Genomic DNA, 19,811 nt, shown 5'->3' with positions numbered 1-19,811 from the left:
TAACAAGGCTGCTACTCTGAAACCTGATACATGAATGTTGCATCTAGTGTAGCATTTAGAAGCTATTTACTTAAAAATTTATTATATCTGATGAAATCAGTGCAAATCACTACAGATCGTGACTATATAATTAAATATACAAACATATGCTGTAATCACTTTCATTTAATGACAGTGCAACTAAAAGCAGAGAGAATTCACTGCTTAAAAAGCTCCCTTAATTTTTGAAAATCATTATCTAAAATTTATATGGTAAACAAGGAGGAGATTTCAAAGACTTAGAACCTGCCTACTTGAAAGGCACCTCTCCTTATGCCGTTTTACCACAGCCTGCAGTCAGCAGAAATAATCAAGCTGGATCCCCATTCGATATATCAGGCAAGGGTGTGGTAGTAAAACTTCTTGACAGGCCTGCGGAACAAGCCTCTAACCTTGGACTGAAATAAACAGGGACTGATGACCTTCATGGCACCCTATAGGGCCCATCTTTCTGCCCAGGTGTCCTCAGAGGGCAAGGGAGGATGGGAGTGATGGTTTGAGTGGCAGAATTTTGGTATAATCCAGCTACTGGGTTATGTTTGGGACACAGTATTTCTAGGACTTTACTTTTGTTACATTGTTATTTTAAACAATGATAGATTTCTTGGGTACCTTTTTTGGCTATTATAAACAGCAATCAAACCAATTGAATGGTTACTTCTGTATGTGTGTGCAAATATTTTGGGGGGTGTACCTGAATTTCCGTATCCCACAATGAGAATTTCCTTGTCTACAAAATAATGTGCATGGCACAAGACACTGAGGGAAACTGACTTGGTTTGCAAAATTCACTTCCTTTTATTTAGCATGTGATACTTAATGGGTAGCATTAGAATCTAGCACAGGTCTCACTGACGTTTCTCATGCTCCACTTTGTCTTGGACAGAGCAAAAAAATTGCTGGTCCCAGGAGGAGTCCCCAGACATGATGTAATGGAAGACAGTATTGTATAAAATAGTCCAAAACCCCCCCTCCAATTCTGCTTCTAATATTTTTTGTCAAGATTTTGTATCAATACATGGGGACATTGACTATGTCTGTGCTATGAGCTAGGGGTGTGATTCCGCTGCTTCTGTACGCATATTCGATAGCAACGTAGCTGCGGTAACATGGGTGATGGCAGCGGAGGGATGACTGAGCCCTGCAGAGTACATAGAAACCCTCTTGGAACCAGTGGGTTTCTACGAGGCATGGCCCAGCCATGCCTCTGTTCCCTTCTACCAGTGCGACTGTGGCTATGCTGCTATTTATACTCACACTAGCTCAATGAGAGCGAGCGTATGTGTACATGAGCAGGAGAATTACACCCCTAGGTCATAGTGTAGACACAGCCTGAGTCAAAATAATGCAGTGCCACAACCCAAGCATCTTGATATAAGAAGTTGTGATTGTCTGATTTAGTCTGTGGCCATCTCCGGCTGTTGAATGACAAAGTGGTTTTTCAGTTCCTCTGAGGCGGAATACCACAGAAGCAGAGATACAGAGAGCACGTGAGCTGCATTTACCTGCAAATTGTAATCCTGGAGAATTTTCACCAGTGAATCTCTCAGATTAGGAATCTCCATGCCTTCCTTAATGCGGTGAATCAGAAGAATGGGGTCAACATGGGTACCAATGTTGTTTAACAAACCAGTAATAAAAGCTGTATAAAAAAGGTGTAAAAAAGTTGTAAGATGAAACCCCAGTAAGACTCCCAATACTAGAGTGCTCTGATAACAGCCAATAGCCTTCTGCTAATTTTATGACAGCTCTTTCCTTAAAAGGCAATGTTAAGTCACATTCATATATTTCTTGCATACATCTCTCTTGAGGCAGGAAAGAGGACATACTGTTATTGGCTGACGAACAAAAATCTTTGAGCCTCTGAAAAGGAAACCGAGAGTACTTAAGGGGCCAAGTCTTCAAAAGAGAACAAAAATAACACACAGATTTGAAATTATAGTATGCCAATGGCTGAATGTTTTTGGGCACTTGAACACATTGAACCAGAAGGTTAATTTCAATGCATGATTACTTTGGAAGCACAAGAATTAAATATTTTTCAAGCACTTCTCTGAACCTCAAGTAGGCTTTTCCCACAGGAGAGAAATGATGTTTCATGCAGTGCTGAGGAGTGCCTTTTGCTCTTTGGCCAATCAGCTGCCCAGATGGAGCTCTGGGAAGGAGAGCAACTCAAGATCTAGCATCTTCCCTCTGCCCAGGAATTGTGCAGGTCCACTTGAGTGGCTGCATACACAGGCAAAGGGGGCTGGTACAATTCAGGTGTTTAACTCTTGAACATTTAATCTTTAAAAAAACTTCTCTCCTCAGTAATGGTGCTAATTAGTAACATACTTGAGGATGGTTTTCTGCCCATCAAGTATTGGACTTGGAAACTCATCTCTTGCAGGTTAAGAAATGGTAATGACTTCTGGTTACCTGGTACTAGTCTGAACTAGTGGCCAAGTGGTGAAAAGCTCTGTATCCCAACAGTAATCTCATAAGCCATTCGGTGCCTAGGAAAAGGGGTGCCTAATCAAGGTAGTTTTATAGCCTTGGCTTTAGAAATTCCAAAAGAGGACACAGTCATATATTGTAGGTAGCTTTAAAGATTTTCCAAGTGATTTAAATTCCCCATGCTATATTCTCTCCTGAATCTGCTCTCTAATAAAAAACGATATTGTGTTGACATTCCGGCCGCAACCTAGCTGGAGCTGTAAACCCAGCGCAGATGCTCAGGCCAGGGCAAATGGGAAAAAAGAGCCCACACAATAATATTAAAAGATCTTTTGTTTTCACCAGAAAAAGTAAAGAATTCAACACATTTAATCTGGTGAAAGGGCAGAAAGATCTAGGCTGATCTTTATTTTCAGAAATTTGCAATATGACACATACACTATACAAAAACTTCTACAATAGCTCAATTTTTCTGTCAATGTAGCCTGAAGATCAACTTATATATAACAAAATATACCCTCAGTTCAAACCAACTTAAAAGAAATATAATATTTCATGAATTTCTGTCGGTAACAACGCATTTACTAAAAGTTGTAGGATGGCAACAGATGTTTAAATACTTGCCCTTTCTCACCTCCAGATACTGTAATATGAGAGGATTTTTTCCTCAGCACACCAATATTAAAAATGATTACATTGCAATACAACCTCTTGCACTAGGTAACCTGGCATGGCTCCAAAAAGAATCTGAAAATATTCTTTTTGCCATGCACATGGATAATTCAATGCTCCCTCCCCCGAGCTTACTGTATTTCACCAAACATATATACAAAGCTGCCTGGAGCTTATTCTGCTTACGTGGTTTGTCGATAGAATATAAAATGAGGTCTTCCCATAGTTCTCCATCATCTTGTTCCTTGGCAAATTCAATAGCCTTATCTACATCATTCAATTCTTCCATTATCATCTTCAATGCACTACGGCTATTCCCCATTCTGCCTAGAAGAAAAAAGGAATATGGGAGTTATAAAAACACAAAACAAAAATGTGCAGAAAGCACCCTGTGATAAGCATCTGTACTGTTTATACTGTTCCTGGTTCATGAACAAAAGGGTGAAGTCTTAGATCCCAATTCAGCCAAGCACTTAAGCACGGGCTCACTTTAACCACATGCTCAAGTCCCTCATTATTCAAGAATGTATTTAAGCATGTGCTTAATTAAAGCTTCTGCTCAAGTCCCATTACAGTAAATAGGATTGTGGCACATGCTTTAGTGCTTTGATGAATCAGGGCCTTAAAATTTTGTTATAACTACACAGAGGCCGGTTAAGCAAAGTAATGTTAATTCTTTCTCCTGCATGGCAGGTACATCTGAGGCAGAATGAGTCTAATTTTGTTTTTTTATATATATATATAAATATATATACATACATATACACACACACACACACACACGCACACACACTCTCTCTCTTTTTCTCTTTAAATGGACCTGATCTTCCGAAGATGCTGAACATTCATAGCCCCTTTTTCCCCCATGATTTCACAGGGAGTTCTGGGTACTCACCCCTTCTGAAAATTGGACCTTCAGTGTCTATGGTTAACAAGAATTGTGAAAGGTCTGTGAATGATGATTTTTTTTTTAAACCCACACATTATCACGGATTTACCATGGCTGAAATTATCTACTTTAATTCCACTGAACACTGTTGCTGTCTACTAGTGAGCTTAACGGGGCAACAATTTGCATAGGGCTTGCACTACATGTTTCTGCTCTAAAGGGACATCATATAGCCTTCCCCCATTCCTACTCTCCATCCTTTTCCATTGCTTCTCCCTTCTTGAAAAGAGGGATTAAGAATTCAGAATTTTTAAGAATTAAGAAATTCAGATACACTAAATAACACTAAACTGTAATGACTATCAAATACTTGGATTACAGTGGACTGAACCATCTCTTGTATTGATTAAACCTATTAGTTCTTTTCTGAAAGCAAGAATTCCTCCTAACTTCCAACATACATACAGAACATTTTTCATATTAAATGAGACCCATTAGGTAAATTTCCTGTTCTATTGTCAGTTCTGCCCACCACAGCTTTAATACACACAGACTCCAGGGCTTTATGTTACAATTCCTCTCATCCTGAAGAGGGTTCCCTACTGTGCTGAGAGAATTACATTACACAACAGAGTACTTAAAAATATATATAAAACAAAAAGGGCCAGGTTTTTTTTTTTTTGCAGGACAGGGAGAATTTGAAGTTCCAAGACTGTAAGCAAAACTGGAAAGAGTTTGGGGAAAAAAAATCAGACAGAACTTCTCTTTTCCTGGATCTTCTCTTATTTTATATTATATTTTATATAGGGCTGTGTATTAATCGCAGTTAACTCATGTGATTAACAAAATTAATTGCGATTAATCACAGTTTTAATTGTACTGTTAAACAACAGAATATCAATTGAAATGTATTAAATATTTTGGATATTTTTCTCTATTTTCATATATATTGTATTCTATGTTGTAACTGAAATCAAAGTGTATATTATTTTTAATTACAAATATTTGCACTGTAAAAATGATAAACAAAAGAAATAGTATTTTTCAATTCACCTCTTACAACTACTGTATTACAATCTCTGTCGTGAAAGTGCAACTTACAAATGTAGATTTTTTTTGTTACATAACTGCACTCAAAAACAAAACAATGTGAAACTTCAGAGCCTACAAGTCCACTCAGTCCTACTTCTTGTTCAGCCAATCACTAAGACAAACAAGTTTGTTTTCATTTACAGGAGATACTGCTGTCCTCTTCTTATTCACAATGTCACCAGAAAGTGAGAACAGGCATTTGCATGGCACTTTTGCAAGGTATTTACATGCCAGATATGCTAAACGTTTGTATACCCCTTCATGCTTTGCACACCATTCCAAAGGACATGCTTCCATACTGATTACGCTCCTTAAATAAATAATGGGTTAATTAAATTTGAGACTGAACTCCTTGGGGGAGAACTGAATGTCCTCTGCTCTGTTTTACCCGCATTCTCCCATATATTTCATGTTATATGAGTCTTGGATGATGACCCAGCACATTTTGTTCGTATTAAGAACACTTGCAGATTTGACAAAACGCAAAGAAGGTACCAATGTGAGATTTCTAAAGATAGCTACAGCACTCGACCCAAGGTTTAAGAATCTGAAGTACCTTACAAAATCTGAGAGGGACGAGGTGTGGAGCATGCTTTCAGAAGTCTTAAAAGAACAACACTCCAATGCGGAAACTACAGAACCCGAACCACCAAAAACTGCTTTCGATTGTTATCGAGCAGAACCCATCCATCAGCATGGACGCATGTTCCCTGGAATGGTGGTTGAAGCATGAAGGGACATATGAATCTTTAGTGCATCTGGCATGTAAATATTTTGCGACACTGGCTATAACAGTGCCATGAGAACATCTGTTCTCACTTTTAGTTGACATTGTAAACAAATAGCAGGCAGCATTATCTCCTGCAAATGTAAACAAACTTGTTTGTTTGAGTGATCGGCTGAACAAGAAGTAAGACTGAGCGGACTGGCAGGCTCTAAAATTTTACACTGTTTAATTTTTGAATGCAGTTTTTTGGAACATAATTCTACATTTGCAAGTTCAACTTTAATGATAGAGAGATTGCACTACAGTACTTGTATTAGGTGAATTGAAAAATACTATTTCTTTTGTTTTTTTACAGTGCAAATACTTGTAATCAAAAATAAATACAAAGTGAGCACTATACACTTTGTATTCTGTATTATAACTGAAATCAATAAATTTGAAATGTAGAAAACATCCAAAAATATTTAAATAAATTGTATTCTATTATTGTTTACCAGTGCGATTAATCGTGATTAATTTTTTAATTGCGTTATTAATAATGATTAATTTTGTTAATCACTTGACAGCCCTCATTTTATATATTTTTATATTTTTAAAATATAGATAATTTTTAAAAGCAGGCATTCATTTCTTGATATAAACACACACAATAAATAATCCAGTGTTTTCTTAAACCATAAGAATGGCCATACTGGTTCACATAAACAGCCCATATAGCTCAGTATCCTTTTGACAGTGGCCAGTGCCAGATGCTTCAGAAGGAATGAACAGAACAGGGCAGTTATCAAGTGGTCTATCAACATTCCCAGTTTCTAGCAGTCGGAGGTTTAGGGCCGGGGGGGGCGGGGACTCCCAGTACGGCTCCCAACTTCAGCGGGCGGGGGGGAGGCGTGCTGCGGTTCCCGGCTTCAGCCTCATGCTGCTCCTGGTGGGGGGAGAACAGGGGCTGCCAGCTTCAGCCTTGTGCCGCTACTGGCTGAGGGCGGGGGGCACACTGACTGAGGCCAGGGATGGGGGGGAGGCTGTGACAATCTGTACCTCAGGGGAACACCCAGCACCCCCATGTTCATCCTTGTAAAATGACTGTGTGATATCCAATGCAAAGTGTGTCATGTCAGGTGTCTTCGGAAGGCTCATGATGCACCAAGCATTGTTATAGTGATGTTATAGCAATCGTTGTTATAGTAATGTTATAAGTTGTAATTTCATGTATATAGTTATGAGGCTGAAAATGTACCCTTGCGCCTTAAAGCAAGCCCAGGCAAAAACTCTTCAAAAGCAGAGGGGCAGTTCACACCTCATCAGGGCATGTATGGGACAAACCCATCCCAGCCTCACAGGAACAAAGGACACTGGCCTAGGCAATAACAAAGGATCCGCTGGACTCTTGAGTGAGTCACCCCCCTTCCTTTGGTCAGTTTGGAACTGCGATGAGGTAATGTTCACCTGACTCTGAAGGGGGGTGGGGAGGCAAAGCCAAGAGGGAAGAAAGGACATGATGAAAGGGAGAGATGTTTGCCATGCTCTTCCTCTCTCTTCCACCTACATCTACAGACACTACACCAAGTGACTGAAGCACGGATCAAAGGGGAGAGCCTGGCTGAAGGGCAACCATCCAGCCTGCGGTGAGAAGCATCTAAGTTTGTAAGGGCACTGAAAGTGTTAAGATCAGCTTGGAATGTGTTTTGCTTTTATTTCATTTGACCAAATCTGACTTGTTATGCTTTGACTTATAATCACTTAAAATGTATCTTTGTAGTTAATAAACCTGTTTATTCATTCTACCTGAAGCAGTGCGTTTGGTTTGAAGCACGTCAGAGACTCCCCTTGGGATACAAGCCAGGTACATATCAATTTCTTTGTTAAATTGACAAACTCATATAGGCTTACAGCATCCAGTGGGCATAACTGGACACTGCAAGACAGAGGTTCCTAGGGCTGTGTCTGGGACTGGAGATATTGGCTCGTGTCATTTGGTTGCACAATCCAAGGAGCAGCTCACATGCCAGAGGCTGTGTGTGAACAACCAGGAGTGGGGGTTCTCACAGCTGAGCAGGGTAAGGCTGGCTCTCAGAGTAAAGGATTGGAGTGACCTAGCAGATCACCGGTCCAGATAACACCAGAGGGGAATGTCACAGGGGTGCCAGCTTCAGCCCCGTGCTGCTCCCGGCTGCGGGTGGGAGGGAGGGGGGTTACCAGCTTCAGCCCCATGCGGCTTCTGGCTGGCAGGGGGAGCCCTGCCGGCTTCAGCCACGTGCCGCTCCCAGCTGGGGATCGGGGGAACCGGGTTTCAGTTGCGGGGCTCCGCGGACCCCTGAAAGGGCTTGTGGACCCCTGGTTGAGAATCGCTGCTCTATCATATCCCCCCTTAGTCATCTCTTTTTGAAGATGAACAGTCCCAGTCTTTCTACTCTCTGCTCATATGGAAGCTGCTCCATATCCCTAATCATCTTTGTTGTCATTCTCTAACTTAATATATCTATTTTGAGATGGGGCAACAAGAACTGCATGTAGTTTTCAAGATGGGGTTTGCCAGAGATTTATATAGTGGTATTATGATATTTTCTGTCTTATTTATACCCTTCCTAATGGCTCCTAACATTCTGTTAGCTTTAACTGCCACTGCACCTTGAGCGGATGTTTTCAGAGAACTATCCATGATGACTCCAAGATCTCTTTTTTGAGTGGTAACAGCTAACTTACACCCCATCTTTTCGTAAGTATAGTTGGAATTATATTCTCCAATGTGCATTACTTTGCACGTATCAACACTGAATTTCATCTGCCACTTTGTTACCCAGTTTTGCGAGATTCCTTTGTAACTCTTCACAGTCTGCTTTGGTACTATCTTGAGTAATTTCTATCATCTGCAAACTGCCATCTTACTGTTCACCCTGTTTTCCGAATCATTTATGAATATGTTGAACAGCACAGGTCTTAGTGGGGGGACGGGATGGGACACCTCACTATTTACCTCTCTCCTTTGTGAAAACTGACTATTTATTCCTACCCCTTGTTTCCTATCTTAACGAGCTATTGATCCACGAGAGACCTTTCCTCTTATCCCACAAATCCTTAATTTGCTTAGGAGCCTTTAGTGTGTGACCTTGTCAAAGGCATTCTAAAAATGTAAACTATATTCAGTGGATCACCTTTGTCCACACGTTTGTTGACCCCCTCAAAGAATTTTAATAGACTGGTGAAGCATGACTTCCCTTTACAAAAGCTGCATTAACTCTTCCCTGACATATTATGTTCCTCTATGTGTCTGATAATTCTGTTCTTTACTATAGTTTCAAACAACTTTCTTGGTATTGAAGTTAGGCTAACTGGCCTATAATTGCCAGGATTGCCTCTGGAGCCTTTTTAAAAATCAATGTTACATTAGCTATCCTCCAGTCCTCTGGTACGAGGCTGATTTAAGTGAGAGGTTACATACCACAGCTATTAGCTCTGCAATTTCATATCTGAGTTTTTTCTGAACTCTTGGGTGAATACCATCTGGTCCTGATGACTTATTACTGTTTAAATTTAATCAATTTGTTCCATCATCTCCTCTACTGACACTTCAATCTGGCACGATTCCTCAGATTTATTCTAAAATGCTAAAAAGGATGGCTCAGGTGTGGGAATCTACCTCACATCCTCTGCAGTGAAAACTGCTGTGAAGAATTCATTTAGCTTCTCTGCAATGAGGCTGTCTTCCTTGAGTGCTCCCTCAGCACGTTGATCATCAAGTGGCCCCACTGATCGTTTCATAGGCTTCCTGCTTCTGATGTACTTAAAAATAAATTTGCTATTAGTTTTTGTATCTTTTGTTAGTTGCTCCTCAAATTCCTTTTTGGCCTGCCTAATTATACTTTTACACTTGACCTGCCAGAGTTTATGGTCCTTTCTATTTTCCTCCATAGGATTTCACTTCCAATTTTTAAAGGATGCCTTTTTGCCTCTAACGACCTCTTTTACTCTGTTTAGCTTTGGTGGCACTATTTCTTTCTGGTCCTTTTTTTTTTTTTTTTTTTTTAAATTTAGGGCATATATTTAGTTTGAGCCTCTTATGGTGTTTTAAAATAGTTTCTATCCCTCTTGCAGACATTTCACTCTCGTGACTGTTTCTTTTAATTTCTGCTTAACTGGCCTCCTCATTTTTGTGTAGTTTCCCTTTTTGAAGTTAAATGCTTCTGTGGTGGGTTTCTTTGGTATTTTCCCCCTTACAAGGATGTTAAATTTAAATATATTTTGCTTGCTACTACCTAATGGTTCAGCTATATTTACCTTTAGGACCTGATCCTGTGCTCCACTTGGGACTAAATCAAAAATTGCCTGTCCCCTTGTAGCAAATAGATATGTAAGGTAGTTTTATTGACTACACACCAACTTTGTTTCTGGGATAATAAGTGTGTAAAATGACAGGACTTAATGCTTTGTGCATATTTTCACAGCACAAACTTTATGACAAGATTAAAATTATGTTGCAATTTATTACAATGAAAGTTACTTACTCAGCAGATAGACCATCTCTTCTACGAAGTTCCTCTGTTGACAGATCTCAAGAGCCTTAATTTTCAGAGGGGAAAAAAAAAAGAATATGGGGTACCATGCCATAATATTTATTATCAATAAATGTTACAAAGGCCAAAAGATACTTTTCTATCAAGATGCATTACTCATCTGGACAAGAGAACAGCTCCATTAATATACATTGGCAGAGCCTTCAGAATTAATTAAAAGAAGAGACTTTTTGGAACATCTTTCCCTCTGATTTGTTTTTATTTATCTGGAGGTGGAAGGGGTAGGTTTCTTAATGCTACAGTTTGGGTTATACCCAGGACTTAGACTGACAAATATCCTCAGGGCTCACATTTCTGGGGCAAGCAGGGACCATATGCAACAGATTACAGGAGAGATTTTTCCATAGCATAGGTCACATCTTAGTAGAGGGATTGTCTCATAGACTCTCTCCCCTTCCATTCCAATCACATAACATCCTAAAGGCAACTACAGTAATGGCCTACATGGAAAAGTAATACTAAAAATATTTTAGCTGCTTTTATGTGATTTAGCAGCTGGACACAAGTAGGAGATCCTGTACCATATGACCAGCAAACTCTCCACAGACCACCAATGTTCCAAGTTTGGGAACTACAGGCCATTGGGAAGAAAGTTGGCCAGGATGAAGTCGACTGTAAGTGTCCTCTGGCCAGAACCTAACAGAGAAAGTAGCTCTTCCTCTTCCACATCCTGAACTGGAGAAAGTCACCCTGAAACTTGCCAGCAGGCAGAATGAAGAGACCACATTTGCAGGTACTCTAAAGAAGTTACATATAGTACAAGGAAAAAGGATGGGGAAGAAGGCAAAAGAGGAAACATATCAAGTGATCTGTATTAACAGACTAAGCTATAATAAGAGTCAAGTTTTTGAAAATAAGGTTTTCTTCCACCCACCCAGGGAAAGTAGGGCAAAGGTTAGAAGATACATTAGTAGGCGTTCATTCAGACATCAGTAAGATCAGAGGATGAAAGTCAACATCTTTGCGGTGGTACCCCGGTGCAGCAATGCTGATCTGAATGTAGCTACACCAATTTATACCAGCAGGGAATTTGATTAATGGAGATCAAAAGAAGAATGATACATGATTAAAGACAGATACAGGGGTGGATTAAGTCTCCCTCCCCCTCTCACATAGCTCTGTATGGATTGAAACACAGAACAGAGAGAAAAGGACCTCCTGTCGCACACAAAGTCAGATCAAGAAATTCTCCACACTATCTACAGACAAAAACCCAAACAAGTGAATAAGGGTATAACCACAGCTGACTAGTCTTTTTCCACGTGAAAGGAAGTATAAAGTAAAAATAGCTAGGTCTTCAATATTACTGCATCTATAATGCTCCCTGTAGAGGGAAGCAGAGAACGTAAATTCTTCTCTTGCAGTTTCTCTGATACGACTACATCTGTGAAATTGCACTTCAATAATAGTGCTGTTTTCCCCTCTCAGAAAGGTTTATAAGTAAGAAAATAATTTCTTCCTGGCCAGTTTACCATTGATTGATCGTGAGAGAGTGGATTTATGCATCTAGAATATGGTTCTATAGAATTTATACTGGACAGCTGGTTAATTGGAGCAGAAAACATTGGCAAATTGTAAATTTTTGTTCCTCTCATTATTTCTTAGCAGTGTGGAAGGGCTAGAGAGTGATGGTAAATTCAATAACGTTATTTGTAAACTGCTTTGGCAATTTTTCTCTTTTCCCTCTCCACTTTCTTGCTGAAAATGTATTTAGTAAATGTAAACAAGATCTGTGGAGTATAAGGGACTTTCATTCTAATGCAGTGTTCTTTTCTTTTCTCACACTTAAAATCCACTCTTGCACTGCCCATTCCACAATCCTCCCAAGTCACACCGTGCTCCACCTGCAGCCAAGAAGCAGATCAACATGGCTTCAGTTGTGCACCTGCAAAATCTGTGTACCGTTTTTTTTGCAGCATCACTAGTGCATACAGAGGACAGACTATACATGAAAAAAAGTCATTTGCCCCCCAAAATTGAAGCACAAATGGGCCTTGCACATTCTATGAATGTAAAAAGAAAAAAGAAAAGGAGTACTTGTGGCACCTTAGAGACTAACCAGTTTATTTGAGCATGAGCTTTCGTGAGCTACAGCTCACTTCATCGGATGCATAGCATATCGTGGAAACTGCAGACTGCCACAAGTCTCTAAGGTGCCACAAGTACTCCTTTTCTTTTTTCTTTTTATGAATACAGACTAACACGGCTGTTACTCTGAAATCTATGAATGTAAACTCTATCATTTGCATCTGTAAGTGGTGGTACACAAAATCGTATGTGAAAATGATTTGTGTGCATACAAGTAGAAGCTCAGTTGTAGCCCACTTAAAAATTCATGCTAAAGTATTGAAGAACTACAGCACCTATCAAATATAACTTCACAGACAGATCCAGGACTCCTGCAATAATGCACCAGGCCGTGACAGACTTAAAAGAACAGTTAGGTTTAAAAAAAATTATTTAAATTTAATTTATTTTTTATACTAAGGCACTTCAAGACCCACAGACAGAAGACCATATTGTGAGTGTAATTAGTCTTTTAGATTGACAAACCAGTCTGAGACAACCTAATGTGGCAATTTTTGTGCAACAACTTAAACCAACCCTACAGGGATGCTACTCTAAGGGCCTGTCTTCACTACCGGGGTAAGTCAACCTAAGTTACACTACCCCAGCTATGTGAATAATGTAACTGGAGTCGACGTAGCTTAGGTCGACTTACCCAGGTGTCTTCACTGTACTGTGTTGACAAGAGATGCTCTCCAGTCGACTTCCCTTACTCTTCTCGGAGAGCTGGAGTTCCGGGGTTGACCAGTGAGCACTCTGCTGTCTATTTAGCAGGTCTTCATTAGACCCATTAAATCGATACCTGTTACATCGATTGCAGCAGTGTCCATCTCCACAGTAGTGAAAACAGGCCCTGAGAGAACATTTCCCGAAGTCTCTGATGTGAAGGAAGAAAAGAGGGTTGTCACTGTGAAATGTGAAAAAAAGTAAAGCAAGTACAGCACTGACTTATGAGTTTATAATGTCAATTAAATGAAAGGAGACCTCGTAAAATATTTTGTTTAAAAATGTACAAATAATGTAATCATTACTGTGACGTTACACTCCATGTTTATGGAAATATGCTAATGAGTGTGAATATAATGTAACTGGAATATGATTCATGCAAAAGGTCTCTTGTAAGGTATCATTACAAAGCTTATAATCTACTATGTTCATCCTATTTGTATGTATGTATCACTCTTGTATCTAAAGCTAGAAATATGAAGTATTACTCTGAAGTCCTATTGTAACTATGCAAAGTGTGGGCCATTAATGGTGGCTTGGAATCTTGATGACTCCCATTAACTAGGACAACTAGTTGTAAATGGCTCTGTTTACTTGTAAGCATTCCTGTGCGCCAGCCAGTGGGTAATGAAGTCTCTCAGGACATGTGAACATGTCACATGATACTGGAATCCATCTTAAACCTGGTGCTTTTCCATTTAGAAGGAAGGGTGGGAACCCAGAGAGAGAGAAAGGTTTCCTGCCTTGTGCCAAAAATATAAAAGGGGGTGGAACAGAACAAAGGGGGATGCCAGTCATGAGAAATTCCCTAGTTACCACCTGAGCTGGAACTAACAAGAACTGTACAGGGTGAAATGGTTCATCTGGCATTGTTATGAACTCTTGTGCCAGTTATTTTCCTATGAAAAACTTTTTCGCTTAACAGCTAGATGTAAAGGATAACTATGAAATCAGTGTAATAGACGTCAGCAAACTCTTGAGCCTGGATGCAATACAAGGGAGCCAGTATCAACAACAGAGTAACACTGAGTCTTATGCCCAAGCCTATATCCTTCTGCTAGGCAGATTAGCATAATAGGAGTTTGTTGGTATATTGTAATTAACTGGATTGTATTGTAATTATTTGTTTGAATTTTGGAAAAATAGTTGCAGCCATTGTACACCTACATGTGTCTGCAAAGTTTCTGTATATTCATGATCACTGCACTTACAACAATGAAACACTTGTAAATCATATGTTGTACATTATTCAAAGTCAACGATAAAACTATAGGTGAAATCTGAATCTCAGATGCTTATCTCAAAAATAAGGCAATATGTGCCTAACATCATCATAAAAATCTGGCCCTGTGAAGATGCTGCTGATGTAAATCAAACCGGAGAAAAACCAATTACTGTCGCTCACAATTTTTAACTTTACTTCAGGGAATCTGTTCAAGATTAATTTAGCAAGAGATTTTCTTCTTCAAACTTCTTTCTCTAAAATAAATTATAATACACCGAGCCATAATGGAACAACAATAACTTGCACTCATTATAAAGAGGGCTGGTAGCCCCACCTATTTATTAAGGTTGCTCAACACTTGCCATTTTAAGACCCTGTTTTGCGTATAAAACTTTGTCAAATTTTAAGAGCTTGGGCTGAAATTTCCCATATATACATATAATTCATTTCAGCCAAATTTTAATATATATATATATTAATTTAAGCCAAAATGATTCAGTCAAGGTCAAGGTTTTGGAAAAATGTTGCTTTGCTCATGTTAAAAATTCTAGCAATCTTCTCTTTAAAATGTTCTAGGGGCCCCATACTTTGAAGCAAGGACTTGAAATTTGGCAAGAGAGTGAGCTTTGTGTCATGGATGTGCCTTTTGCCATCCCAGTGAAAATATGACCATATTTGGCTAAATTATAAGCCCTTGAAAAACTGCTGTTCACACATGCTCAGTAGAGACTTGCTAGAGCTTCACAGATAAACATTCTGCCCACACTGGGCATTCCCCAGCCTGGGGCAGAGAAGCACTTCACCTGCAACTGCATCTCTAGACTGCTGCAGGCCATGCTGGAGCTGAGCACAGGCACTGAGATCAGGGAACCTGTCTCTCTGTGCTTTAAATGACCCCAAGCAACACTAAGGCAGAAGGGGAGAAGAACCACATGGAGGGGGGCAGAGAAGGTGGATTAGGACCCTGAGACGGGGAATGCATGGCTGGGACTGGACACTTCAGGGGGTGGGGAAAAAATGGGGAACTGGGAGTTGGGAAGGGGAGATGACTGGGACTGACTGGGCAAAGACAGGGAGATGGATGGGAAAAGACTGGGAGCAAGAGCTGCAGGGGTCCAGAGACTTCGCTGATTTTTAGGTCAGAGGGGACCATTAGATAATCTAGTCTGACCTCAGAGCACACTGGAATGGCTGGGCAAGGAAAATGGGAATCAGTTTGACAGGGGCGGAAGCGGCGGGGAGAGAAGGGGAGAGTTCTGACGAGGAGTCAAGGTGTGAAGGACAACTGGGAGTAGATGGGCAAAAAGACTTGGACAAAAAGATGGGGTGGGGGGAGGAGCAAGAGATCAGGAGACCATGGAGGGGGACAGGCAGCCAGTGGGGACAGGGAACATAAACACGTGTGCAACTAGAGGCCAGTGGAGGGCAGAATTTAGCAAGAACTGGACAAGGAGAACAGGAAGACTAAAATTGAGAGTGGAGAGTACAGTTTGGAGTCAACAGAGCAGAAGGGGGGGGTCACACTTGTGGGGAAATAGAGAACACACTCCTCCAGAAATAGAAGCAGGATTTCAGAGTCTCCCTGTGAAATGGTATGTGATCATTTCATGAAATGACTGCATCATAACGCATATGCATAAGGGGACCAAATTAAGGTTGCATAGACACATTTAACAGAAGCATTTCCTTACTTTTGAGCACTTGATTTTGTAACCTTAGTAATGTTATTTTAACATATTATTTAGATTACACGTGCAAAAACGAAGATTCCAGAAAGGTCACTTTGTGTGTCACTCTGAAGCCTAAATTTTGATAGAGTCAGTGTGAAGTGATGGAAGCAGCTACAAGCATGGCTGTGAGCTCCTTTTGTTCAGAATATCACCAGACTGAATCATCACTGGGTTTTGCAGTCTGTAACCATCCAATTTTTAAGTTCTCACCATTTTGACCGTAGGAATTACATCCATGTGTTGTTTAGCTTCAGTAAGACATGTTTCTATGCCATGCCAAAGGTCCTAGACTATTGCGACATCAGAGGTAACTGAACCAATCGTCAATCTTACTCCACAGCTAATATGCATGCAACAATTTCATTGGGTATATAAGGCAGAGTGTACAGATGATGGATTACTTGACCCAGCTACCTCACCCATTTGCCCAACCTCCACCAATACAAATCTACCAGCACAACCTCCTCAACACAAATCAACACAACGACCACATAATCAGCATATACGGTAATCCCAATCACACAGTCCTTGACTGCGGCACCCCGGCCTCATTTGCCATCTGCACAAATCCACACAATTCTCCCAGCACAACACAACCCATGCATAAATCAACAGAACCACCCACACCACTACCACAATCAGCTCATGCAGTAACCCCAAACATCACTCTGTCTGTTGAATCAGTGTGAAGCAATGGAAACAGCTATGAGCTCGGTTGAAAGCTCTTTTTTGTTTAGAACATCACCAAAGTCAAATCATCATTGGGACGTGCGGTCTGTTACCATCCAATTTTTTAAGTTGTCAGCCATTTTTGGCTTTTTTACAAACAACATCAACAAGTACATCCTGTGATAGCACGGGCTTTCAGATTCTAGTATACGTATGAAGTAGACAAGTACCGTACTCATTTTACAAATCAGCCAAGTGAGCCACAGAGAAGAGATATGATATAACTAATGCTACAAAGGCCCGGATCCTGCAAGCAGCTTTACTCATTTGAGGAGTCCCATTAAACTACATGAGATTTCTGATGTGTGTAAAGTTGTGTGTGTGCACATGAGTTTGCAGGACCAGGGCCAAAGTAATTTGGGAACAGAACCTCCTGTCTCCCACTCTCTTGATGTAATCACGAGGCCATATTGTCTCTCACAGGCCACATGAATCTTTTGGAAAAACAAAATAAAACAAACACATAAAACTGAGGCATGATTAAGTTGAGTGAGGCATGCTGCAGCACCAGCCAACACTCTCGGCACCCCACACCCTGCCCCCTCTTCCAATGTTTCTTCCCGTGACAACTCCCACAATTCTTTGTGGCTAAAGGATTGTGCAATTTGGTAGATCACAGGATGATTGTGTGTCTTTTAGGGGAGTTGAGAACTAAAGCTCAACACAAATGACATTCCCCGCTGCTCATCTTCAGTTAATGACAGTCATACAACCCAGGCTTAATCCTAGGCTGGGACTGTCAGTTTTCTCCCTGCCTCTGCTCCGAGTCCTGCCACTGATATCAAAATAATACCCTCTGGCACCAGCCTTTAATCAGGAAGTGAAATACTGAGCTGGGTGTGTGTGTTGGGGGGGAGGGGGAGGGAGAGAGGGGAAAATCACAGACTGGATCTCAATTTAAACATTGAAATGAACTTTTTGTTTATTAACGCCATTCCCCTCTCCCTAATACATGTTAAATAGACCTTTACAGATTTATAATAGCTAATTAAATACATGCAACTAAATTACTAAAACTACAGCTGTATATGCCCTGCTTTCAAGCAATAAAACTAAGACCTAAACTTTGCAATATGATTCTTGATTTCTTACGACAAGCCAGAGCTACATAATGACTGTACACAGGCCAACAGTTAAACTATATATATGCAGCATGGAAAACAGAACTCGGCACCTCTTACTTCAACAAACATAAGCATCTGTTTCTTGAGTACTGGAGAAACTCTGTTAGCTGTCAGTATCTTGAGCAGTTCTCTTTTGATCCAGTAGAGGGCAGTGGTACACACATTAAGAAATTTGCAATGCAGCAAGCGGCTGACATACCAAGCCAAGAAAGACATCTCTCGGATCTCTGGCTTACCTTCTCTAATGGACAATGTGTGCTGTCTCTGAGAAATGGCAGCAGGTTTGGACGATCGTATTCAGCGTAGAGACTGATCTGTTTCTCATGGTACCTCTGTCCTTTATGATGGTCTCTTTTGAAAAGCTTATGCAAATACTGCATGAACAAAAAGTATCAAAACCAAATATTCATAAAATAATGGCTACACTGTGAAACTTTCACCACAGACCAACCTTATTAGTAACTTCCTTGAGATTGAACCAAAATGTGCATTTCAGGATAGAATACAAATCTTTAGGTTTTTCCTACAGTACCCCCATTATGGCTATATCCCAGGTCAGCTCTGCTAAGCAACTATTTCTGTCAGTACTTTGAGATAGGTGCTTTCTTTGTTACTCAGCATGACATTCTTTAATTCATAAAATTATTGCATTTTCTATTTTGGCAAAAACCTAGGAAGCTTTCTATTTTTCTAGATAAACTCAATTGATTGGATGATCATGGGTCGAGTTTTGCAAGAGAGATCAAATGAAAAATACAACATGCATGTAATGTGTAAAGCATTAAATAAGGTATTTCAAACTATAAATTAACCGCAAGTAGTAGAATGCGTAAAGCTCCTCCCCTCTGGAAAAAAGGGAATTATGAGAGGATTACTTTAAAGGTTATTTTTATTCATAGGGAAGCAGACACAACACTTTGAAAGTGATGCAGCCTCTTAGCTGTTGGGCATGCAGTTAATCGTCTTTGCTTTATAAAGATCTTTGACATCAAACTACACTTAATACATGTGTCTGCTATAATTAGATTTCCATTATACAACTCAGTTGACCCCATCAGGTTAAAGCTTTGACCCCCTCCTATCTACAGCAGCAACGGTTACTAAACAGGACAGTTTAAGGCCTTTCCCTAATACAGTTTAAGGCCGATGATGTAGTTCTGAATGAAATAAGTCATACGCTTTATGGAAGTTATTGCTTTGGAAATCCAAATGGTTCACTTTGTTTATCAAGCAGGGAAATGCATCTGTAAATTACACCCATATTCCACTGTATTAGTTGGAAGGAAAGCACCACACTGGGCAACACTTCTACTGTAAGGGACAGGAGGAGGGATGCAAGGGAAACTGACAGCAAAACTGGACTGCTTTACAGTCCAGAACCATAGGTGATGCCCTCAGTATGGCATCAAAAGGGTAGAAGAATTCATTTAAAGAAAAATCATTTGACTATTCTACAAATGTCTTTAGGTCAAAGTTAAAGTAGAATGGTAGGAGGAGCCAATCTGTCTTTCATCCACTCATGTTGCTGATCACTGACTAAAAGACTTCAATGTTGTGTACCTTTATTCCCTGCTACTGCAGTAACAGATGGATCTGCATATCAACAGCTAACAGTATTTATAAAGGTATGCCAAGAGAGCGCTCCAGCAGCGAGTTTATTCAGCTCAAAAATAAACAAACACACACTAATATTTACCACGTGTTGTAACTCAGGTCTGTTTTCCAATTCTTCTACAACTTTGTCGATCTAAAAAAAAAAAGTAAACACATGGGTTAGGAACCCT

The 19,811-nt window shown here is 40.1% G+C and overlaps 1 protein-coding gene across 8 annotated transcripts in view; it reads right to left on the bottom strand.

The window, feature by feature from the left end:
- The window catches only part of VPS41 (VPS41 subunit of HOPS complex), a 175,240-nt gene that overhangs the window by 26,226 nt on the left and 129,203 nt on the right, over positions 1 to 19,811 (bottom strand). For all 8 annotated transcript variants that reach the window (XM_074945318.1, XM_074945320.1, XM_074945316.1 and 5 more), the window contains 5 exons: positions 19,724 to 19,774; positions 18,264 to 18,401; positions 10,358 to 10,412; positions 3,334 to 3,474; positions 1,545 to 1,681 (listed from right to left, as the gene is read on the bottom strand). In XM_074945318.1, coding sequence (XP_074801419.1) covers positions 1,545 to 1,681; positions 3,334 to 3,474; positions 10,358 to 10,412; positions 18,264 to 18,401; positions 19,724 to 19,774 — 522 coding nt within the window. The remainder of the gene's footprint in view (positions 1 to 1,544; positions 1,682 to 3,333; positions 3,475 to 10,357; positions 10,413 to 18,263; positions 18,402 to 19,723; positions 19,775 to 19,811) is intronic.

This window comes from Natator depressus, chromosome 2 (assembly GCF_965152275.1).
Source record: "Natator depressus isolate rNatDep1 chromosome 2, rNatDep2.hap1, whole genome shotgun sequence".
Lineage (NCBI taxonomy): Eukaryota > Metazoa > Chordata > Testudines > Cheloniidae > Natator > Natator depressus.
This window is presented reverse-complemented; position numbering and strand designations above follow the sequence as displayed.